Consider the following 23,691-nt stretch of genomic DNA (forward strand, 5'->3'; position numbering starts at 1 on the left):
GTAAGAGTTAGATTTTTTCTATTTATAAATATTTAAAATTTGTAAATAAGGTGATAAAAAGTATACAAATAAATTGTATTTTTAAACACTAAAATAACTTTTTTATATTTTTTTAATTTATAAATATTTTAAATTTAATTAATTTTCTTATTTTATTTTATTTTTTAAAATATGAAAAAATTAAAAGTGTGACAATTTTTTTAATTGATATTAAATGGTTTTAAATAAGAAAGATTTAATTTTTTAATTGTTTATTAATTTTTTTAATAATTTATTATATTAGATATAAGGTAATTAAAAGTGTATTTAATTTTTTTAGAATTTATTCAAAATTTTATGATGTAATGACGTGCAGAATACGTGTCAACTATACTGACGTGGCAAACGGATTGATGACGTAGCGAGGCATAAGCAGTCAAAGTTTACGTGTCTCCTTTGATTGTCCACATGTACAATGGACCGATCAAAGTTCGGTAGTTTTGCAAATAAGTTGAAATTGTCGTTGTTTTCATAAATAATTTTTTTTAAATCGGTATTGTGGTAAAATTCTCCTAATTTTGGTAGAAGGAGAACGAGTAGAGGTGGGAGAGACATTAGTTGAGGTAGAAGACGACCACCCAGTACAAGTGGAACTGTCTCCTCGAGCTACATTAGTCGCTTCAACTTCAGACATGTTCGGCCTTGAAGCTTCTTTCTCGGTAGTGCAGGGCGGAGCTATTTCTATCACGTTCTTCATCTCTTCTTCCTAGTACTCCTTCTTGTCCAGAACCCCAGAGCCAGCCAGCTCCGGATGGTCCAATTGGTGCTTCACAAGTGAAATATTGTTTATCTTATTGATGATCAGGTCGGTTAGAGCTGGGTAAATTTTGGACGCGAATGTCTTTTCCTGTTTTTCAACTTAGAGATTCATGGCGGAAAAACGGTTTTAATGTATCTGTTACCTTATCATTGTTTAAGATCCATAGTGAAAATCTGGTTAATAACTAACCATTTTGCCAGCTCTCTTGGAAACTTCCGAATGGTTTCCTAAGTGAAGAGAGTTTCCTAATTAATTCCAACTGTTCTTCACTCTCAGTATAAACTGCTCGTCGCCCCTCCCTCGCTACTATCACACTGCACTCACTCATGGCTGCCCTCAGAAATCGCCCCAATCTCAAGCTTCATCTTCCTCTCCCCCTCCCTGCCTTCCCTTCTCTCCCGCCACTCCCCCCCACCTTTAACCCTTCCCCCCGTATTACCTCCTTCGCCGACCTCGAAACTCTCTCTGTTCTCGGCTACGGCAATGGCGGCACTGTCTACAAGGTCCGCCATAGGGTCACCTCTGCTCTTTATGCCCTCAAGATGATTCAGGTCAGCTCCAGCTGCGACGACTACCAGACCGATTGCCTCCACCGTCGTCAGATATCTTGCGAGATGGAAATCCTTTCCCTCGTCGACTCTCCTCACGTCGTAGGTTGCCACGGCATCTTTAAAAAAGACCCCAACTCTCCTGACCTTGATGTTGCCTTCGTCTTGGAGCACATGGACGTTGGCTCCCTCGACTCGCTCCTCCGCCAGAGTGGGACGGGTAACTTCTCCGAAGACATCATCGCCAAAGTCGCTAGCCATGTCCTCCGTGGCCTCAGCTATCTCCACGGCCACAAGATCGTCCATCGCGACATTAAGCCCGCCAATCTGCTCGTCAACAGCAAGATGGAGGTTAAGATAGCGGATTTCGGCGTGAGTAAGATCGTGAATGATGGAGGCCTCAGGAGGTGCAGCTCATACGTCGGCACCCACGGGTACATGAGCCCCGAAAGGTTCGACCCTGGCTCGCACGGCGGGTGCTACGACGGTTTCGCCGGCGATGTTTGGAGCTTGGGCATCACCTTGTGGGAGCTCTACGTCGGCTATTTTCCGCTCCTTCCGTCAGGGCAGAGGCCCGACTGGGCGACTCTGATGTATGCCATTTGCTTCGGCGAGATTCCCGACTTCCCGGACAGCGCCTCCCACCAGTTCCGGGATTTCTTAAGCTGTTGTTTGCATAAAGATTGGAGCGAACGGGCTACCGTCTCCGATCTCCTTTCGCACCCTTTCGTCACCGGAGAACCACCTGCAGCCCAAGTTCACTGATTTGCCGTCTACTTCCTGCCGAAAATTTCGACGGATCTAACTTAGAATCCTTCTGTTCGCAATTTAGAATCCTTCTGTTCTCAATTTTGCATGTGTATATTACTTTTTATCTTTGATATTCTTGCCGATACAAAATGAATTAAGTAAACCGGAGTCCTTGAGCAATGCCCACGATTACATCGAATCTCTGTTTCCAGTTGAGAGTTCCACTTCCGTCACCTGAGAAGATGATCATAAGTTCAGAACATCACGAGCACATGAATCATGAAACAGAGTAGAAGAGGTGGGAATACCAAATAAGATTTTTTCGAGGCTTTTGTTGCCCACGAATTCGTAAACTATGAGGAGTTCTGGGCCTTTGCTGCACCATCCGAGGAGACGAACCAGGTTTCGGTGCCAAATGCGGCTCACAAGGTCCAGTTCCTTCTCGATACACGCCTTCACTCTATGATCCTGAGTGATCGCAAGCTTCTGCACAGCTACTCTCTTCCCATTTTTTAGAAGACCCTGGTAGAATTCGAAACAGAGCATCATTTTCGATGCGTTCCCACTCTCCAGTAATCATTTCAATACTCATTGAGAGTAACGTACCAGGTATACGTTTCCGAAGCCTCCTAGTTTGTTTTCCTCGGAAAAATTCTTGGTGGCAGATTTTAGGTCCTTGTGGCGGAAATTTACAATTCCGTCTTGCTCTGTCGCCCATGAAAAAATAGTTAAATTACAGAAGCAGAGAAGTTGATAGATGTAAAATCCAGTTAGAAACCTCAAAACCACGGAAAAAAGTGCAGTTTCAGAATAGTCAGAAGGAGAAATATAGGAGGAGACCTCTCTCATAGTGCAATCTCCCCATAGACGAACAGGGCATCCCAAGGTGCGGACTTCTCTCGTTCGTGACAAGGATACGTATAAAAACAAGTAAGAAAAAGCTAGTAAGAAAAAGCTGACTCCCCCTACCAGAGCACCGATAATGCCGTTCTTCTTATTTCCTACAGAGACGAATTTGAAGTTCAGTCTTCGGAACCAAAATCCCTTTTTTTTCCTGTAATCACACTTCGGTCAATAAATCAATCTCGAAGAATCCTCACCTCTGCAATTGAAAGCTGCGAGATCGATCGTCTGGTAGTCCCCGAAGAATCTCGTTTTGGAGTATCTCAAAAAGCAGTGGCGTCGAACGCTCTCCCTTGTGTCGCCGGCAGGCACACCTGGATATTACCGTACGCGACCTTTAAGCAATACCCGCAGCCGCTTTGGTTTACCGTCTCTGCGCACTGTGCCACCCCGTACGCACCATCCCTCCTCGCCGCCGCGAAATACCCATTAATCTTAGGCGTCTCCGCCACCAAATCCTCCAGCAATCCCCGAGCGGAGGCGTTGAAGCGGCCGGTCTCCGGCGCCATCTCGTTACCGCACAGTTCCACATCCCCGGCCAGCGTCGTCTGGTCGAAGAACCTGTAGCTCTCGTACCTGAGGAAGCAGCCGTCGTAGACAATACGGGCGCCGTGGGCCGTGGAGCAGTTGCGGATTTGGGTGGCGGCGGCGGAGAAGCATGAGAGGCAGTCGGTAACGGAGAGATATTCGCGGCACTGGAAGAGAGCATAGATGGGATCGGAGGCGCGCGCGCGCTCTGCTGTCGCGAAGTGGGAGGAAGATAAGACGGCGAGGCGGAGATCGGAGAAGGTAGCATTGAGATCGGAAGAGAGAAGTTGTATGGGTTCGTGACGTTGTACAGGGTGCAGACTCTGTCGAGAAGATTTATCTGGGGATCTGACGAAACTCCACCGGCGATGAGCAAGAAAAAAACAGAGGAGAACGCGAAGCGGGAGGAGAAGAAGACTGCTGGGTCTCTGAATTTGATCTCCATGTAAAAAGAGCAAATGAGGATTCAGGATCAAAAAAAATAAAAAGGAACATATGAAAAGGAAAAAATAAAGATAAAAAAATATTTTTTTGGGTAAAAGTCCAATATTTGAGAAATGGATTCTTTTTCTTTCCCACCAATACACACGTGTTGGGACACTTCAATTCCTAATATTTCCTCTCTGTCAGTAGTATTTGTATCGGTTACACGGAGAAAATAATCATCCATTGGAGCAGGTACTGGGTGACACATTCGAGCTTTTTGTTGTTCCTCTTCCAGCCGCTTATGATTTCCAAGACGACCACACCAAATCTGTAAGTGTCGACCTTCTCTGAGAACAGGCGATGGATTGCGTATTCCACTGCTGCGTATCCTCTGTAACAGTGGAGCATTTGGAAGCTAGTGAATTGTGAAGAAGAAGTTGAACGAGAAGTTGAGCTGTGTTGTGATTACAAAATTCCGGCGAAAAGTGTTACTAACTCGTCAAGGAGATTGTTACTGGCTTGATGCCTGGCTGAATGATACAGACATGGAATTCCTCGTGGAGGTACGCGAGTACTCGAGCTATGCCCACGAGCGATTGCTGGCTTCTCGATTGCTACTTTCTTCCCGTTTTTCAGAAGACTGATAGAAATCGACTCGGAGCCTTTTAAATTTCTGATGATTTTCCTGTAATTGTATCTTTAATGATTTTTCAGAGTAAAGAACTAACTGTAAATATTGGTCTTGTTTAGACCTTTTACGTAATTTTTTTTATGGAATATTTAACCTTTGTAAGTTAGGTTTACAGTGAAGATATGAAATTTTTCTCCCGCTCTGTTTCCCTCTCTGGCTGTCGTCGTCTCTAAAAATTCCCAAATCCCCAACATCTGGTATCAGAGCTGGTAAAACCAATTCGGCGACGACTGCGGGAGAGAGGTTTCCGTCTGGCAACGACGCAGGGAGACTCCCAAATTGTTTTTCGGCGTCGGGCGAGAGGTTTTTCCGCCCCGGAGCTTGACGGAGCTGTCGTAAAAGTCGGGTCTCAGTTCCCTGATGCGTTTCGTCCCCAGTGTCGTTGCCGCAGCCTGACCCGCCGGCCACCTACCCTACAGAAAGCCGTTCCATGCACGCCCTCCCGTCGCTGGTGTTCTTTTTTCGGTTCCGTTGAAGGGACTGGCTCCTGTCTGGTGCCGTTGCCGGGGAGAGAAGAGATTCTAGCTCCTGTCCGGAGCCGTTGCCGCAGAGAGAGAAGAAAGTCAGTGAGAATTATTTTTTCTCTCCATTGTTGCTGCAGTAAGCTGTTGCTGACAGAAGGAGGAGAGGAGCCTGCCGTGTGCTCAGTCCGACGACACTGTTCCGGTAATTTCGTTCCAGTAATTTTATTTTGTGTATTCTGAATTTATCAATAAATTGCTGGAATGGAGGAGGGAAGTCAAAATCAGGGTACGATGATTAAGCTATCTTCATCCAATTTTTCCATTTGGAAGTCCATAATGGAAGATTTCCTATTTTGTAAGGATGTTTATGAACCGGTAATGGGTGTGAAGCCAGTGGATAAAACTAATGCTGCTTGGAATTTGTCCAACCGTAAAATTATAGCCTTGATCATACAATGGGTTGATGACTCAGTATTTCATCATATCTCCACAGAAACCGATACCAAGAAGTTGTGGGAGACACTTGAGAGTTTGTATGAGCGCAAAACAGCCCAAAACAAAGTCTTTTTCATTCGGAAACTCGTGAACATGAAGTATCACGAGGGCTCATCAGTAAGTGAGCATTTGAGTCGGTTCCAGGGCTGTGTGAATTGGTTAGCTATTATGAAATTGGCTTTGGATGAAGAACTACAAGCTTTAATTCTTTTGAGTTCCTTACCGGATAGTTGGGAGACTCTTGTAGTGTCATTGAGAAATTCGGCACCGAATGGTACTGTGACTCTTGCCATGGTAAAAGATAGCATGCTCAATGAAGAGTTGAGGCGTAAAGAGTTCGGCATTACAAACGAGTCAGCTGCTCTTGTTACTGAGAATCGTGGAAGGAGCAGACATAGAAACTCTCACGGACATGACAACAATGATAAGTCGAAAGGGAGATCGAAATCTCGCAAGGGCATTGTTTGTTACTATTGCCAAAAACCGGGACACATGAAGTTTGAGTGCAAAAAGTTAAAAGCAAAGACTAAGAGGGATCAGTCCAGACCCAGATCTGATGAGAATGAGAAGGAAAGCACCGCTACCGCTGCGGCTGCATATGACGGTGAAGTGATCATTGCTTGTGATGCCGGTTTTGTCAATTTCACAAGTCATGACTCCACTTGGGTGATAGACTCAACAGCTTCATTTCATGTCACTTCTCGACGTGACTTGTTCACTTCCTACAGGCAAGGTGATTTTGGCAAGGTAAGAATGGGGAATGATGGGGTATGCTACATCTCCAGCATTGGAGATGTGTGTGTGGAGACCAGTGTGGGGTGCAAGTTACTTCTCAAGAATGTTCGGCATGTGCCGGATCTGAGGCTTCATTTGATTTCTGTTGGTGCTCTTGATGATGAAGGGTACCGTAGTCATTTTGGTGACGGGAAGTGGAAGTTGTCCAAAGGTTCTCTTGTTGTTGCCCGGGGTGAAAAATCAAACTCGCTATATACAACGCGGGTTAAATTATGTGGTGAGGTGAATGCAATAAAAGGTAACTCAACCGATTTGTGGCATTTGCGGCTAGGTCACATGAGTGAGAAAGGGCTTCAAATTCTGGCTAGAAAGGATTGTGTGCCGAGTGATGGTACATCTCTGACATCATGTACGCATTGTTTGGCGGGTAAGCAACATCGAATTGCTTTCAAGAGAAGTCCTACCACCAAGAAGTCGAATGTCTTGGATTTGGTTCATACCGATCTTTGTTCCATGGGTGATAGCACACTTGGAGGAGCTCTTTACTTTGTCACTTTCGTGGATGATCATTCTAGAAGGCTATGGGCTTATGCCTTGAAGACAAAGAATCAAGTTTTGGAAGTGTTCAAACAGTTCCTTGCTGCAGTTGAAAGAGAAACAGGTCGAAAATTGAAATGCATTCGATCAGACAATGGTGGTGAGTACCGCGGGCCATTTAAAACCTTCTGCAAGGTTAATGGAATCAAGCTTGAAAGAACTGTGCCAAAAACCCCGCAATAGAATGGAGTAGCTGAGAGAATGAACCGTACAATTTGTGAGAGAATACGGTGTATGCTCTCTCATTCGAAGCTTTCAAAAGCTTTTTGGGGTGAAGTGATGAACACCGCCGTTCATTTGATTAATCTCTCACCTTCTCATGCACTGGATGGTGATGTTCCCGAGCGGGTTTGGACCGGAAAAGATGTGTCTTATGGACACTTGCGGGTATTTGATTGTCGAGTATTTGTACATATTCCTCGAGATGAAAGAGCCAAACTTGATAGCAAGACAAAGGAGTGTATCTTTTTGGGTTACAAAACTGGTGAATTTGGTTACAGATTGTGGGATCCGATTGAGAAGAAGGTGTTAAGGAGTCGGGATGTAGTTTCTTTAAAGAAGAAACTGTTGAGAATTTGGGAAATCCTGAAAATGTGAAAACCTCTTCTAGTCACTTTGTTGATCTTACACCATCTCAAGTAACCAAGAAGTTGAAAGTAACCAGCATACCGAAATTGAAGATCAAGGTGAGCAATCCGAAAATCAAGGTCCACCTTTACAAGAGATGAGAAGATCAAGTCGTGAACGAAGGCCTACTTCAAGATACTCTATGTTTTGCTCACTGATGGTGGTGAACCTGAAAGCTTTGAAGAAGCTATGTGTCATGAGCAAAAGGGTGAGTGGTTTGAAGCTATGCAAGATGAAATGAATTCCTTGCATAAAAATCACACCTTTGAGTTAGTTGAATTACCTAAGGGTAAGAAGGTACTCAGGAACAAGTGGGTGTTTCGTTTGAAATCAGATGGCACAGATTCAAAGCCAAGGTACAAGGCTCGGTTAGTTGTGAAGGGATTTGATCAAAAGAAGGGGATTGATTTTGAGGAGATATTCTCGCCCGTGGTCAAGATGTCCTCTATTCGGGTTATACTTGGTTTGGCCGCTAATTTGAATTTGGAGCTTGAGCAGCTTGATGTGAAAACCGCATTTCTCCATGGTGATTTGGAGGAGGAGCTCTATATGGAGCAACCCGAGGGATTTGCTGAAAAAGGCAAAGAGGACTTGGTGTGCAGATTGAGGAGGAGCCTTTATGGCTTGAAACAAGCACCTCAAAACTGGTACAAATGATTTGAATCCTTTATGTGTGACAACAATTTCAGCAAGACCACTTCCGACAGTTGCGTCTTCATGAAAAGGTACTCCAGTGATAATTTCATTATTCTTTTACTCTATGTCGATGACATGTTGGTTGTCGGTAATGATACAAAAGAGATAGGAGATTTGAAAGAAAAGCTTGGGAATGAGTTTGCAATGAAGGATTTAGGTCCCGCAAAGCAAATTCTTGGTATGAGAATCACTAGAGATCGGGAATGGTGCAAGCTTTGGTTGTCACAAGAAAAGTATTTGGGAAAGGTGCTTGAAAGGTTTAATATGAGCAAATGCAAACTGGGTTCTTCTCCACTTGGTAGTCATCTCAAGTTGACACTTGATGATTGTCCAAAGGATGAAAAGGAGAAAGAAGAAATGAAGAAGGTATCGTATGCATCCGTGGTCGGTTCATTGATGTATGCAATGGTGTCTATAAGGCCAGATATTGCTCATGCTGTTGGAGTGGTAAGTCGTTATCTCTCCAACCCTGGAAAAGCTCACTGGGATGCTGTGAAATGGATTCTTCGGTATATTCGCGGTACTTCTAGTTATTGTCTCTGTTACGGGGCTAGTAAACTAGTTCTGGAGGCATATACGGATGCCGATTGGGCCGGAGATGTTGACTCGAGGAAGTCAACATCCAGTTATTTGGTTTGTTTTGCGAATGGTGCTGTCTCATGGCAATCGAGACTATAAAAATGTGTTGCACTCTCCACAACCGAAGCTGAATACATTGCAATTACCGAAGCATGCAAAGAACTATTGTGGATGAAGAAGTTATTTCAAGAATTGGACATTCGGCAAGAGAGGTATGTGTTACTTTGTGATAGTCAAAGTGCAATCCATTTGAGCAAGAATCCCACATTTCATTCGAGATCAAAGCACATTGATCTACTTCATCATTGGATACGTGATGTGCTTAAAAAGAAAGAATTGATGTTGGAGAAAGTCCACACGAGTGAGAATGGCTCCGACATGTTGACAAAGTCTTTACCTCCTTTGAAGCTTGAAGTTTGTCGTGACAAAACAGGTTTGGTTGAGGGTTTTACCTCATGAATTAGGAGGAGGAGTTTTGTTGGGTCCCGATTTCATTTGGGACATGACTGTAAATATTGGTCTTGTTTAGACCTTTTATGTAATTTCTGTATGAAATATTTAACCTTTGTAACTTAGGTTTACAGTGAAGATATGAAATTTTTCTCCTGCTCTGTTTCCCTCTCTGGCTGTCGTCGTCTCTGAAAATCCCCAAATCCCCAACAAGAACGCACCATGTAGACATCTCGAAAACCTCCCAGTTTGTTTTTTTGGGAAAAATTATTGGTGGCAGATTTCAAGTCTTTGTAGTGGAAATTTACGGGACCGCGGAGCTTTGTCACCCCTAATATGTCAACTGAAAGAGGATTAGATTGCAGAAACAGAGAAGTTAATGCATGTAATTTCCAGTTTGAAATGTTCAGAAACTCAGAAAGCAGAAAAAAACGTTCAGTGTGGATTATGGAAGAATATTCAATGGCAAAAAGGAAGATAAACATAGGAAGGAAGAACAACAAGACGAGAAGTGGAAGAAACCCGACTCCCCCTACATCTCCTCCTATAATGGTGAATCTTCTTACTCGATCTCCTAGAGAGACGAATTTCCAGTTCAGTACTCAAAATCCAAGTTCCATATTTTCCCTCGATTTTGCAATTTGATGAGTAATTCTAACTTGAAGAATCCTACCTCTGTGCAAGAAAGGCAACAGATCGATTGTCCGGTTGGCCCCAAAGAAAACCGTGTTGGAATACCTCAAAAAGGCAGTCAGCTTTGGGCGCCCTCCCTTTTGTCTTCGGCATGCACTTCAATATATTGTTGTAGGCAACCTTCAAGCAATCCTGCAGCCATTTCGTATCACCGTCTCCGTGCACTTGCGCCATGGTGGACACGCTGTCCTTCCTCGCCGCCGCGAAATACCCATTAATCCTTGGCAACGCTGCCACCACATTTGAACCTGACGGTCTCCTGTGCTGTCTAGTTGCCCCACAGCCCCTAGTTCCCCAGTAGTGTCGTCTGGTTGAAGATGTCGCTGCTCTCGTACCTAAGGGAGCAGCCGTCGTAGATGACACGCGCCGGGAAAAACACTAACAGATTTAATTTTTATAAGATAGTGTTATTTAAGTTTTCCATTAATAAGTTAAGATATATTTTAACTTGCCTTAATTAATAAATAATTTAAAATAAATTATATTTTATTAAATTAAATATAAAAATAAAATACTTAAACACTTTTTACTTTTATAATATCCAAATGCTCAATCAAATTGTTACTTTTACATTATCTAAATTATTACTCTTAAAGTAGTCACTAAATATTGTTAGAGCTAGGTGGTTTCGATCCACTTGGGTTAGGTTACGTCTGCCCCTGGTCCACGTAGGTTAGGTATTTGGCTTTTCGCACTTAACATACCGTTTTTTTGGGTAGTATTGGCTAAGCGTTTGACATGGTATCAGAGCTTTGATAAATATAATATTAACAATAAGGAATTTATATAAATAAAAAATAGTATATTTTATTATATAAAATTAATTTAGATAGTCTTATTTGACTAAACTAAAATAAAATTTAACAAGTTTTAAATTAATAAATAATTTTAAAATAATTATTTTTATATTAGTTATATAAAAAATGATCAGAAAAAGACATACTTTTATAATATCCAAATACTTAAATAAATTATTACTTTTTTAAGATCTAAATTCTCAATCTTAAATTAGAAATAAAATATAGTTTTGTAATATTTTATTATATAAAATTACTTTGATAGATTTAATTTTTATAAGATAGTTTTATTTAACTATTCATATAATAAAATATTTTAATTTTTAATTTTTTAAAATAAAAAAAATTATTTTATTTTTTACAAAATTTATAAAATAAAATACTTAATTTTATTATATCCCAATACAGAAGTAAGAGGGCAGAGTGAGTACAAAACGGTGAGAGAGAAAGTGAACACCCCGTAAAAGTGGGCAGTTCTCACATTCGACTCTAAATCAAACAAGTCCTCCACGTCATCAAACAAGTCCTCCACGTCATCGATCCGCGGCGAAGTCTAAATTAAAATAATCCTCACCATGGGAACCTAATTCAGCGGACTCGACGTCTTCCCACGCGGATTCACAGTCCCGAAACCGCGCCAAATTTCAAATTTCCAAAGCACTATAAATCCCGAGCGCCTCCTTCGACAGTTCATCGGCTCTTGTATGCTCTGTGTTCTTCACTGCAAGTTCATCTCCATTTTCTTTCTTTGCGGAAATGTCCGGTCGTGGAAAGGGTGGTAAGGGTCTCGGTAAGGGAGGAGCGAAGCGTCACCGAAAGGTTCTTCGCGATAACATCCAGGGTATCACGAAGCCGGCGATTCGTCGACTCGCTCGTAGGGGTGGAGTCAAGCGTATCAGCGGTCTCATCTATGAGGAGACGCGAGGGGTACTCAAGATCTTTTTGGAGAATGTGATTAGGGATGCGGTGACTTATACGGAACATGCTAGAAGGAAGACGGTAACCGCCATGGATGTGGTTTATGCTCTCAAGAGGCAAGGAAGGACTCTGTATGGATTCGGTGGTTAAGAATTGTACGGTTGTGGGTTTGTTCCTTGTTCACGAGGGGGGATGGGGATGGGTTCTGTGCTAACGATCTATAATTTCTTTGAATCTTGAAATGTATTTTGTTTTTCTTTGCTGAATGTCTTGTTCGCAAGGTACAGTACATCTTGTGGCTGACGCCAATCTCAATATTGTAACGAAGTTTCTTTTCCTCTATTTTCAAGTTTGCTTGAATTTTAAAATTTAAATGTCGAATACTGGTTTCGTGCTAGACAACGCCTGCAAATACTCTCGCCATCTCCCTATTCGACGTTTTTATCCTGAGGGTTCGCCGGTGAACATGAAGTGTGGCTGTGGGCAAATCTCTCTTTCTTCAGTTGCACAAAATTAAGATTAATTACAGGCAGCTGGGTAAATGCTTTTACTGTCTTACAATTCGTTTTTATTTTTGTTTGTTGCTTTGTTTGTTGCTGATCCGTTTTATTGGCATAATTGAATTGCTGAAATCGAGGGAAATTTAATCATTTTAATTTCTTTTTTTTCTGGAAAGTACTCTGTTCTTACTTGCAGACTAGATTAGTAACTGTGATCAACAAACCAGAATGATTCCTGTTCCATAATTACGAAATTCAATTAGGTGGTGGGCAAGCGGGGGGGCAACTGTGGATACTTCGAGGAAGCTAGTTGGAGAGCTTACTTTTAGCTTTTCTGCCTGGTCAGCTTCTTATTCTCTTTATTGACGACCCTCATCTTCCACTTCCTCAAGATCTCATTCCTATTCAATTCACTGTGAAAGAGATGGGATTGTGGACATAGAAAGCTTTTAGGTACTTGGAAAATGATAAATGAAGATTGAATAACATTTATAACTCATGTTAAGAAACTCGGTAGCAATTTTCTTACAGAAACTGTTTTTATCCTATTCTTCGAAAAGATTTCTGGTAACTTTGTTTGGCTCAAACAAATCCATTAAACGGAACAACGAGTACAAGGCATTCAACAGTTCCAAGAAAATGATCAAATGGTACCCATATAGCTTTTTCCTCTCGATAGAGCCCATTACCCCACTGGACATTCTGCAGGTAACATAAAAAATATCTTTGGCAAACCAAAAGCTGAACCCATCACCATTTGAAATCTCTTGTCAAAAAGCTGAAATCAAATATCATGTCTTAAAAGTTGTTTCAGTGGCGAGGAACATCGCCACGGATCACTGATAGAAAGAACCAGAAATAAATAAGATAAATATGAATCGGCCGATGTTCTTCTGTTTCTTCCTGTTTTCCACCTTTCATTTGTCAATTCCTTCAGACATTTGACACAGCCAAATGTTCTTGTTTTCTCCCTCTTTCTCTTTCATCGTCAATATCTTCACAAAGCTATATATAGTACAAATCAACAGCACTCTTCCCATTTGGAACTGGAGCGACAGTTGGACCCTTTTGGAGATTTCGATGAATTCTGACCATACTTGTGTGGTTCAAATCTTTTTCCTGTGCTTTGCTCCAAAGATTTGGTCACAGAATCCTAGCCAGGGTGGCTTGTTTTGTCCAGTGTTTCTGGTTTGCTGTCCCTTCTAACAATGTTTAGACAGTGAGACCCTACAAGGGGATGCTAACGGGATGCTCAGATAGTGGCATGAGGTAAAGAAGACCTTGTCTCCTCTATTACAGGAATCTCCATTTTCCCTCTTCCCTGATGCTCATCTTCTTTAGCATTTTCTGTGGTTCTCCACTGCTCTGTTTAAGTGGTATCTAATTTGAGACTGGGAACCTTCCATTTATGTAATTGTGCTTTAATGGTAGGCATTGAGAGCTCGGCCTGATTCCTCTGTCCTCATCAGTGTTCTTCTCAATTGGAATACCTGTTTTGCTAAGTGGGCATGAAATATGAAGGTCCTTCACAAATGGTGATTGAAGTGACAATGTAAGCTAACTCATTTTCTTAACCTAGATAAATTGGTTTGACCACATATTGGAAAAACCCTTTAGAATGTGATTCTAATCCCTAGTGGTTTGAATTATGGATCTACTATCGGTTATTGTGTTTATTAAGTACCGTAATTAGAATATTCTTTTTTACAAGGATCGAAATTTTTTTAATGTTTAGCTTGACCGTGTGAGCCCCTTAAACAAGGATTTTAATTATAAAATTTATTTTACATAATCACTTATAATCTTTTATTAAAAAAAAAACACAGTGGCAACCTTGTAAATTCACTAGTTAATTTCCAAGCAAACCCTTTTTGACAGACCAAAAACTTCTCCGCACAGGCACGTGTTTGGTTTTGCTTTGTAATTAAATAGCCGAGCAGCAGCCGCTCCAGCCATTGTCCCATCCCAAGCATGGGAAGGGAATTAAATATTTTAAAATTTGCCAAAATAAATTTTGAGCGACACGTGTATGGCCCATATACCGTCCCAGAAGATCGCTCGCTGTCGTGCGTGTTATAAATAGGCCTGAATTATTTAATTATTGTTGCAGGGTATGGGTGCACGGAGCTGGCAAGGCGTATTTAATGTTTATTTATGAAAAAGGGCCCGAGGCAGAGGCGACACGTGGCGGGTGGTCGAGGGGGACGAGATATGGGGTGACGCTTGTTGGCACGTTTGACAAATAGGAGGGAATTGATTTGCCGGAAAGAAAACGAAAAGTAGGCACACCTGCGGTGGGCCCCAGGGCTAGTGGCCACCTCTAAAAGCAGCACTCGATGATGGACGGTTAAAAACTGGGAGAAGAGCAGTTTTTTTTGGGTGGACGAAAAGGCCCAAAGGGAAGGAGTGATCAAAACAGTGCATAAAGTTACGAAAATACCCTTCTTTCTATTTTGTAATTTGTTTTAGGACCATATTTTAAAAACCACATTCTATTAGTAATTCAAAATTTTCATTATTAAATTAAATTAATTTTTTTCTTATTTATATTCAATATTTATATTAATTTTATTCCAAATTTTCATTACTATTCAAACCAATAATTTATATTTTTAAAATTAGCACCATTTTTTATTGCTATCTTAAATTGAGAAAAATACAAAAACAAGCTTTCACTTATAAATTATTAATTGTTAATTTATAAAATTTAAGCCCTATAATTATAAAATATAATTATAATAATAATAAAAAATACCCATAAATATAAAAATAATATCAAGTGAAAAAAAAATAATTATAATTTGAAGTTATAATGATAAAAAATAAAAAATAAGAAATTAACAAATCTGAAATCCGATTCTATCCGACAGCATAAATTTCGACGGAGGTTGATAGTCATTTTTTTCAAATGTAGGGGTAAAATAGACAGTTTACGTAATATTTCCTTTTTCGACGGATCGTTACTCGTGCTTTTACCGAGATCTCACGTGGAAAAAGTCGTTACTACTTTTATGTCTAACAAAAATATCTACGGAATTTTTCTGGCGGGGGATTTCTCGGGGTTTGTTCTTTGCGGCTTATGTCTGCTGCCGCCGCTGGTTTTCCGATGACGCGGATTTCTATGCAGAGTGAAAAGACGAAATTACCACTTAATTGTCGGTTATTCCAGAGAATTAAAAGCCAGAAAGAACAGGGACACAATGTCTGCGGCAGTGAATCAGGGGCATGTTCGTCTCTGCAAATTCAGGAAAAAAAAGCACGAAATCAGAATCATCGTTACAGAAAATTTTGATCGGGCGCGCAGATTTTTGAAAAGGGGCGTATCTGTAGATTCGTAAAAAAGCGCGGGTAATCTCCTTCGTCATCAGTGAACAAAGGTCGAACAGATGCGAGCACTGAGAAACCAGTTGCAGGTGGGGAGGACGGAGGACTGGAGTGAAGAGAGCATAATAAATAAGAAGAGGGCAATTTGTGTTTTTTGGGGGAGTGGAAGTTTAAAAAAATTGTCCACAATAATTGGCATCAAATGCCCATCTTGGGATTCGCACTGTTGCTGAATTCCAAGATCTGCACTTTCTTCTATTTTTATTTTTTAAAACATACAAAAACAATAAAACTTTTCCCTCTTCGTTTCCTATTGGAAGACAAGACTCCAAAGGAAAAAAAGGAAAAGCTGGGAGAGACGGTGGGAGAGAGGAAAAAGCTCATTAAGCTCCGCTAGGGTTCCGGTTTTCGTCTAAAAGAATTGCAGAGGGAAAAAAGGTACAGGGTTTCTGATTTTCTTTGTCTGGCTGGGGACTTTTTCTTTCTTTCTGTCTCTTTTTTTTTTTTGTTGCCTCCGTTGGGTGTCAGAAATTTGCTGCTGTGAGCAATCGTTTCAGTTCTGTGCATTTCTTAGGTGGGGGTTTGAAGCTGCCGTATGAAGTGGGCACGGACTATGGGCTAGAAAAATGAAGGCTCTGGACATAGAAGAGGTGCGATTTGTTACGAAGTTCGTGGTTGTTTGGGGAATTTGGACAGTAGCTATGCTCTGCGAAGAGCTTGGTGACGTTTCAAAGCTCATGGGGCCCTGGTAAGGGTTCCATAGGAGGAATGGATGTTCTTGTGGCTGTTAGATTTACTATTATCGATTTTTAGGGTTCTGATGGTCCGCAAGAACTTCGTTCTTTGAAGGTAAAGGATTTCTGGGGTGTGATATAGAGTACTGCATTGGAGTCGGTTTCGTACTAGCCAGTGGAGGCCATATCCAATGTTCTGATTACTGAAATTCTGGGAGTTATTTCGTCGTATCAGCAATTCACCGTGTTGCTAAAACCTGGGATCGTCGAAGGAGCAATACGAACTATTAAAGTATTTGCTCTGTAGTCTGCCTTCATCTCTGTTTGAAATTCTGTAGGAGTGAGTTGAAGTGAAACTCGCCCTCAATGAAGTGTTGTACGTCAGTTTGAGAATCTTTGCTGTGAAACTTTTGAGTTTTTTTGGAGAGGTGAACCTTGATATAAGAATTCCCTGAGTGAAATTTCCGGGGTTTGATTGTTACTTCGGAAACTGAAGAGCAAGAGTGGTTTCTTAAGGATTTTTTTATATCATTCACTGGAATCTGGGCATGGAAGTTGTGTTCCTTCCCATGCAGTGAGTTGTTCAAGAATTTTTTGGATAGAAAGTAGAAATGACAACGAATTCTAATATGGGTTTTCATCATGGTGCAATTCCTGCCTCTGCTTTTAGTCGGCATGCGATTTCTTTTCAGTCTGGGGCAGTTAATAGCTCAGCTGGGATAATCCCAACTGGAGGTTCAGGGGGGATGAACAACTCATCGGGGATGATCTTCCCTAGTAATCCAGGCATGATGAATAATTTATCTGGGATTATTTCTACTGGTTGTTCTAGCAGTGGCTTTCTACTAGATGCTATGCCAGGACTCAAGCATGATACAGGGTTGGCTGTGGATTGGTCCATTGAAGAACAGTCCATATTGGAAGAAGGACTTGCCAAGTAGGTGCCCTTCTTTTCTTCCTTCCCATTTGTCAGTATTCGTCTTTCATTTTCTTGCAAGTTGGCGTATTTTCTTTTCTTTTTGTTATATTGGTCGTTTTTATAACTGTTTGGGACTAGCAAGAGAGGTTTATGGTTGGCCCCGTCTTTCCTCCTTTGTCTTGGTATTCATCTTTTATCGTTTTGTATCTGATAAATCTATTCTAGTTTATGCTAAGAACGTTTTGTGAACAACTTATCATAAAAAAAATAAAAGATAATTTCCAATTACCATGGGACGTCCATGCAATTGTGCAGTCAGTTGGTTCCAATTCCATATAAAGTCGTTTTTTGCCCTCCCTCCTTGAGAGAGGAGAGGAGGAAGGTTTTATGGGCTCCAGGCTTTGCACCCACGTAGGTCTTGCCTGTCACAATAAGTACCCCCTTCTTCCCTCTTTTTCTCGTTGGTTTTTTGGTCTTTCTTCACATTTGATTGAATGTTGCATGTTAATTGTTGTCTTAGTTACATTATACTAGCAACAGGGCTTCATTCCCTGGGTTACAGAAGTTGCTGGTTATGAACTTTTGTGATTAACTGGGGAGTCATCTCTTACACATGTATGGTATGAAACATGAGTCTGGAGTTTTTCCAGCTTTACTAGTGTCAGGTGTGGATTATAATAATAACATTATCTTGAGACACCAAAGATGTTGAGTTTTTTATCACATGAGGACTGATACCTTTGGTAGTGGTCACACAAATTATCACTAAGTCTCTCTACTAAGTCCCTTGAGGAAGGTGGAACAATGAAGTATGTGGTGCCTGAAAACGTTGAGAGACAGGTTTTTTAAACCATCTTTTCCTACAAAGAGACAATTGGTTCGTGAATGGGCTTCTGTCTTAGTCCTGAAGTAAGTTTTTTTAGGGGTTTTGTTTTCTATTAATTGATGTTAAGAAAGCTTTGTAATGAACCTGTGAAGATTTTTAGAAACTTTTAGAACTCTTGATTAATCCTCTCTTGATGGTCTTGAGCAAGTTAAGGCTATGAGTTGGTGCCAACTTTTTCCTCCTTTTTGCAGTTTCATAGTTTTTAACGCCTTTGTTTGGTACCTCTCTTAATCATCAGTTCTTCTTCATGTATGTTTCTCTTTCAGTTCTATCACTTCCTCCATTTTCTCAAAGCTGTTATTAGAGGTTCAACTAGAGCTGATGGGTGTCTTTCTTTTGAATTCTATTTTTGCTACTTGAATTTTCTACTTCTAGTGGGTGCCTGCTAATCATTCTTGGTTGATTGTATTGCCACTATCTGCTGAACATATCCTGTTAAAATGTTCCATATTTCTTAAAAGGTTATATTATGGTTTCTCCCTCCTTTCAAGGGCATGCATTTGTCTTTGCTGTCCTCAGGACACTTTTTATCATGTTGATCTTTGCTGCCTTTTGCTTTCAAAATTTTAGATGTTCTCCATGATTTCACTTCTGACTTCTCTTGGTAACTCTTTTCACTGATCTAGCTTTTTATTTTGCAACTGATTTGTGTACATTAACTCTTAGATATGCTGATGAACCAAACATTATGAGTTACATCAAGATTGCAGCTAAAATTCCTGATAAGACTGTCCGTGATGTTGCTTTGAGGTGTCGGTGGATGACGGTAAGTTCAAATGCATTTTGTTGTACTTCATGTTGTACTTGCGTTTCATTAATCCTTTTATATAATCACCTAATTCTTTTAAGTAACCATCAGATAGCTGAAGTGTCCTGCTTTTATTTTTTAAAGTTTAGACCAGAGTAACCTACATACAAGCTACACAGCAAAGGGAATTTTACCTCAGGAAACATGCAGACATAGGTTACGTAAATATTGAGTTTCATCAAATATATTAATAAAGGTACCGTGATGGAGACAAAGTGCTTTGGCAGTTCTGCTGCCCATTTGATTCGAGTATCGTGGAATAGCTGCCAAAAGTGTCAATAGTGGGATAGTTTGAGCAGTTTTATTTATGGTATGGTTACCAACAGGGTTTAAAAACGAGCTCTAACTATTATGATCTTACATCACATGAAAGCCATGTTTGAGGAGGTGATAGATGATAAATAACTAATCAACAAATGTCACTTGTGTCTGGTGGAACAGCAGTCTGGGTCACAAAAGGTATATACTGACTGTGCAACCATTAAACTACTTGACTGTAAGTCTAGGGTCACTTTCGCTATGCCTTTATGGCAATTTGGGTGCCATTCAATCAAATGGATTCAAGGTCCAGTGGCTGTGGATTTCTGGAGCGGTGTGATGGTTCTACTATGTAAAGTGATAGCTCCCACAAATATTCTGCAATTATAACAGTCTCACTATCGAGTTTGTTCAAGCCTTCAAATGCCCACGAGGAAGTTGCATCATCTCAGAATTTTAAAATTATGAATAATCTTTGATATTTAAATCAATTTCCAAATGCAAACCAAACCTCTTTTTCCTTTGGTGAGAAATATTAGCAATACAGACTATCAAACCAACTGTGCAAGTCAAATGTCAAAGACAATGGTATGTGGAGTGTTTTTGAACCTGAAAAGACATGATGAACTCTTAAATCCACTAATAAACTTGGAAAAGCTTGATTAGATGAAATAAAGCTTCCTATAGCTGCTACCTGTGAATATTAAAACCAAAATTCGGATAATATTTGTCAAAAAATTGCATGATCCACGATTTCTCACCTCTCTGCTGTAGCTTTTAGTTTGTTTGTGTGTTTTTCTTGCTTGTGAAATCCTTAAACCAGGTAAATATGTTTGGAGAATTTTTTTTTTTGTAGTTGGTGTGCTTCAATTGCAGACCAATGTGGTCTGTATAAGAAGAAAGTAAAATGATCAATAATTAAAAATAGAAAAATGAACATGCTGTGTCAACCAATCAGTACTTAGTCATGTTTCTAGTTTGTATTTCAATAGCTATCATTAAATTTTTGGTTCATCCTATAGTTGTATGACCTACATGTTGTACATATGTACAGAAATATTACAACGGAAAGCGACGTAAGCCAGAAGAGCAGTACACTGGCAAGAAGATGAAAGACAGAAAGGTATTTGTGTTACTCAAATTTTTATAATGTGTTGCTAATGACTGTCTGGGGAATACAATTTATTTCTTAACCACAGAATTTCTAAACGGCTGAGCCAAGACGATGCCTAGTTCAAAAATTTCTCAGCATGGTTCATTGATTTATAGATTGGCAGAAAAGAACATGCTGTATCATAGCTCGAAACATCATTGGAATGTCTTTGAGTGGTGTCTTGAGCAAGCAATTTAGTTCTTTATAAACCTACTTATGTAGTAGTGTGATTGAAGAACCTGGATGCTGAAAGGGGGTGCTTCTTCAGGAAAAGCTGGTGGAATCTTCATCAAAAGCAACTTTACTACCTCCCATCCCTCATCCAAATATGGCAGCTTATCCTTTCTTGATGCATCACTCGGACTGTAGTAACCAATTAACTTCTGAAGGTTGGTTGGATATATCCTTCAAAATATTGGAGGATTTATTGCTGTTGTTATTGTTGTTATTATTATTGTTTTGTTGCTTTTGTCTATTCTCTTTTCATGCAGGTCTGTTTTGTGGTTCTAAATTCTTTTATCAAACCAGGAAAGATATGGCTCATGATCGTTATACTGATCAATATGCCCCATATGAAGCAGAAAATTGAATAGTGTATATTTGTTGTCAAAATGTCCTTGAAAACTGAAAACGAATAATTTGTATGCAAAAAATGTAGTTTTCAAGTGTTGTTGGTTTATTTACGTGAAATCCTGAGAGCATCAGCACACATGGCACATATCTAAGGTTTTATGTACTTCTGAAAAAGAGAGATTTCTGTGTACTACCAGGGGATTCTGTTGCCTCTTGGAACTGACATCTTTTTTGTTTTTGACAATTGGAAAACGATTTATTAAGGAAGTTTGTTGTTTGTTGTCATTCAAGAACATAGAATATGCCATTTCAAAAAAAAAAAAAAAAAGGAATATTTTTTCGACATCCTCTGCCTATATAATTGACTTTGCATAAATAGTCTTGGAGGGATAGCTCCTTTGATCCCTGAAAAGATGGAAGATGCTCATTATGTTCTGTGGTTTCCAGAATTTCTTTTTAGAAAGAGAATGAGTGAACTCAATTGTAGTATGTGTTTGTTAATATGTTTAAGTATATGATGTCTGCTCTAAACAATTTCTCGTGTTTGAGGCCTTTATGGGCCCAATGCACTCTCTGATAGTCTCTGGCAATGACATTTCTTAACATGTTTGTAGAGTGTTGCCCCCAAAATATGGAGTAGAGTGTAAAGAAAAAAAATTATCTGGTTTCTTTTTTCCATTATTGTTGTTATGACTTTCTATTCGGCGAATAACATAGCCTCTCTTTTTTTCTGCTCAGTTCCTGTTGTAAGTGGTTGGACCAGACATCTTTTGGATGAAAATATTCGAGTTTTTAACCAAATTGCAACTAATCTTGCCACTTATAAGGTGAGTAGGTCAAATGAAATGAAATTTTTGTTTATGATTTGGATTCCCTTTCTGTATTTGTAGCAAAAGAAGAATAAGTTTGATACCAGCAGCCATATGTAAAACTAGGGTGAAAAACCTCTAGTATTCATATTATGGTTTCCTTTGGCTACTGTCCTTCATTGTAACCATTTTTATTTTTTCTTCTCGTTGAATCTTAATTGGGCTCCAATGCTAGTTTTAATGCACCTCATTACCAAGTTTGTATCATTAAGCATGACATTATTGCATTAAATTAGTTCTCAAGGGATGAACAACCCTACCAGATTTATCATCATAAGTTGCAAACCTGAAATTATCATGAAGAGTATAAGTTAGATGCTACCTAAACTTTTCTTTTCCTCTTCTTGTTCCGTTGCTTAATTGGCAAGTTATTAAATGTAGGAACTTTGGTGCTTAACCGATAGTAAAAGATGTAGGATCCAAAAATTAATGAAATGATTAAGGGCTTGAGATGTGCAAACAATACTGTTAAGGGATGTAATGTACCATTTAAAAAAAAAAAAGGAAAAGGGTCTGAGTATCTGATTGATGTGCAATGAAATATGGGAAGAATAAAGCTGTGCCTAATGATTGAAGCCTCATGTAACATGGGTGTGATTGTAGCCCAAACAATTCACCTATTCCTGTATTTAGACACCGTTTTTTCTGTTGCCTTAAATTCATGTTACTTAGACTTCACATCTGTGCTGAGGCCATGATCCTACAAAGAAAAAATGACATCATACTTGTATAATGGACAAACTCATCACCTTTTCTTGCTTTATTTGGGTTCAAGAGAAATCTTCCTCTTTTCAGTTGCATCTTTTTTCGGTGCCATATATGAAGCTCCTGGAACTGAAGTTTTGAGTTTTCCTTCTTCTAACAGTCACAGGAAAATATTGATCTCTTTTGTCGAACAAGAAACAACATTACAGCAATCCTGAACAAGTATGGGATACTTTTTCAAAGTCTGACTAATGGAACTAGAACTAGTCTGGTTTCTAGTCTAGAAGTTATTTATAACGCATTTTCTATTTGTGCAGCATGCGAGAGATGCCTGGAATAATGAGCCAGATGCCACCTTTGCCTGTGTCAATCAACGAGGAACTCGCCAATGCTATTCTCCCTAATTCAGTGCAAGTAAGCTCTCATTTACTTTTCTGATTCAAGAAGTGCACCAAGGTGGCCATGCCATACAAGTTGTCTGCAGTGGAGGATATAATGGGGTATTTTTGTTTGTTTGCAGTCTATTATCTTTGGTGGGCCCAGTTCCATGTCTTCAGGTGGCTTTCAATTGAAGCAAGAGCCAAGATGTTGATTGAGTTCCAGATAGAAGCAAGTGTGCTTGCTCTTGTCTGAAATTTTTCTTCTGTATAAAATGAATGAAGCTGGTATAAAGCTTCATCTGTGTACACATCACCCACCCAAGAGAAATTTGTTGTAAAGATCCCATTTTTGGAATCTCAAAGGAAAAAAGAAAAGAGAAGAATTACCAGATAGTGAACCCAAGCACCAGGTAATAAAGAGGCTCCAGATGTTTGTCAAGGGCTCCAAATTGCTCTTCTGGTCAGATGTTTTGTAATTTAAGCTCCCCAAGTCCGTTTGTATCTAAAATATCATTGGACAGGAGATCTTGGAATGAATCTTCTTTTGGTGCTTGCAACTTCTTCAACTTCCTCATCATAAAGCAAACTTCAATTGACAGGTCATCTTTATCTGCCATCAGACGGTGAATATCCATGCCTTAGTTGAACTACTCTTCAGATTTCAGGCAGCTATCCGATAATAAAAGATGTTTCATCTTTCCATCGAGAAAATCTCATCCAGAGACTCAACAATGTTATCATAGCTTTCCACTTTCCGGTACAGTACCTGTGTCCTTGCTCCTTGCCGCATAATCAAGCTTCAAATTTGGGGAAAAAATCACACAAAACAGAACAACAATCTCTGTGACAGAGGCCTGCAAGTGGTATCTAAAAATTCTGGGTTCAT

The 23,691-nt window shown here is 39.9% G+C and overlaps 3 protein-coding genes and 2 pseudogenes across 3 annotated transcripts; 3 read left to right on the forward strand and 2 right to left on the reverse strand.

The window, feature by feature from the left end:
* Positions 1-1,125: 1,125 nt before the first annotated feature.
* On the forward strand, positions 1,126-2,112 carry LOC137939366 (mitogen-activated protein kinase kinase 9-like). Its single transcript, XM_068784638.1, has one exon. It carries the CDS (start codon positions 1,126-1,128, stop codon positions 2,110-2,112), a length of 987 nt encoding a protein of 328 aa, XP_068640739.1.
* Positions 2,113-2,286: 174 nt separating this feature from the next.
* On the reverse strand, positions 2,287-3,973 carry LOC137939367 (cysteine-rich receptor-like protein kinase 42; annotated as a pseudogene).
* Positions 3,974-4,445: 472 nt separating this feature from the next.
* Positions 4,446-11,315, reverse strand: LOC137939368 (uncharacterized; annotated as a pseudogene).
* A 147-nt stretch (positions 11,316-11,462) lies between these two features.
* On the forward strand, positions 11,463-12,038 carry LOC137938967 (histone H4). The gene has a single exon (XM_068784105.1). The coding sequence runs from the start codon at positions 11,535-11,537 to the stop codon at positions 11,844-11,846; it is 312 nt and encodes a 103-aa protein (XP_068640206.1). The 5' UTR covers positions 11,463-11,534; the 3' UTR covers positions 11,847-12,038.
* A 3,538-nt stretch (positions 12,039-15,576) lies between these two features.
* Positions 15,577-23,362, forward strand: LOC137939163 (uncharacterized). Its single transcript, XM_068784371.1, has 9 exons — positions 15,577-15,958; positions 16,095-17,191; positions 18,726-18,825; positions 20,180-20,248; positions 20,547-20,667; positions 21,590-21,678; positions 22,586-22,647; positions 22,743-22,839; positions 22,946-23,362. Exons 2-9 carry the CDS (start codon positions 16,866-16,868, stop codon positions 23,015-23,017), a joined length of 936 nt encoding a protein of 311 aa, XP_068640472.1. The 5' UTR covers positions 15,577-15,958; positions 16,095-16,865; the 3' UTR covers positions 23,018-23,362.
* Positions 23,363-23,691: the final 329 nt, after the last annotated feature.

This window comes from Aristolochia californica, unplaced genomic scaffold, assembly GCF_029961685.1.
Source record: "Aristolochia californica isolate CCGP_79_NKW_82.1479 unplaced genomic scaffold, dmAriCali1.0.hap1 SCAF_8, whole genome shotgun sequence".
NCBI lineage: Eukaryota > Viridiplantae > Streptophyta > Magnoliopsida > Piperales > Aristolochiaceae > Aristolochia > Aristolochia californica.

What these genes read in the sequence shown, in the direction of transcription:
- LOC137939366 (XM_068784638.1), top strand. Translation starts at nt 1,126, where the DNA reads ATGGCTGCCCTCAGAAATCGCCCCAATCTCAAGCTTCATCTTCCTCTC.
- LOC137938967 (XM_068784105.1), top strand. Translation starts at nt 11,535, where the DNA reads ATGTCCGGTCGTGGAAAGGGTGGTAAGGGTCTCGGTAAGGGAGGAGCG.
- LOC137939163 (XM_068784371.1), top strand. Translation starts at nt 16,866, where the DNA reads ATGACAACGAATTCTAATATGGGTTTTCATCATGGTGCAATTCCTGCC. An exon ending in TTGGAAGAAGGACTTGCCAA is followed by an intron (nt 17,192 to 18,725) that starts GTAGGTGCCCTT and finishes ATTAACTCTTAG; the next exon opens with ATATGCTGATGAACCAAACA. An exon ending in TGAGGTGTCGGTGGATGACG is followed by an intron (nt 18,826 to 20,179) that starts GTAAGTTCAAAT and finishes ACATATGTACAG; the next exon opens with AAATATTACAACGGAAAGCG.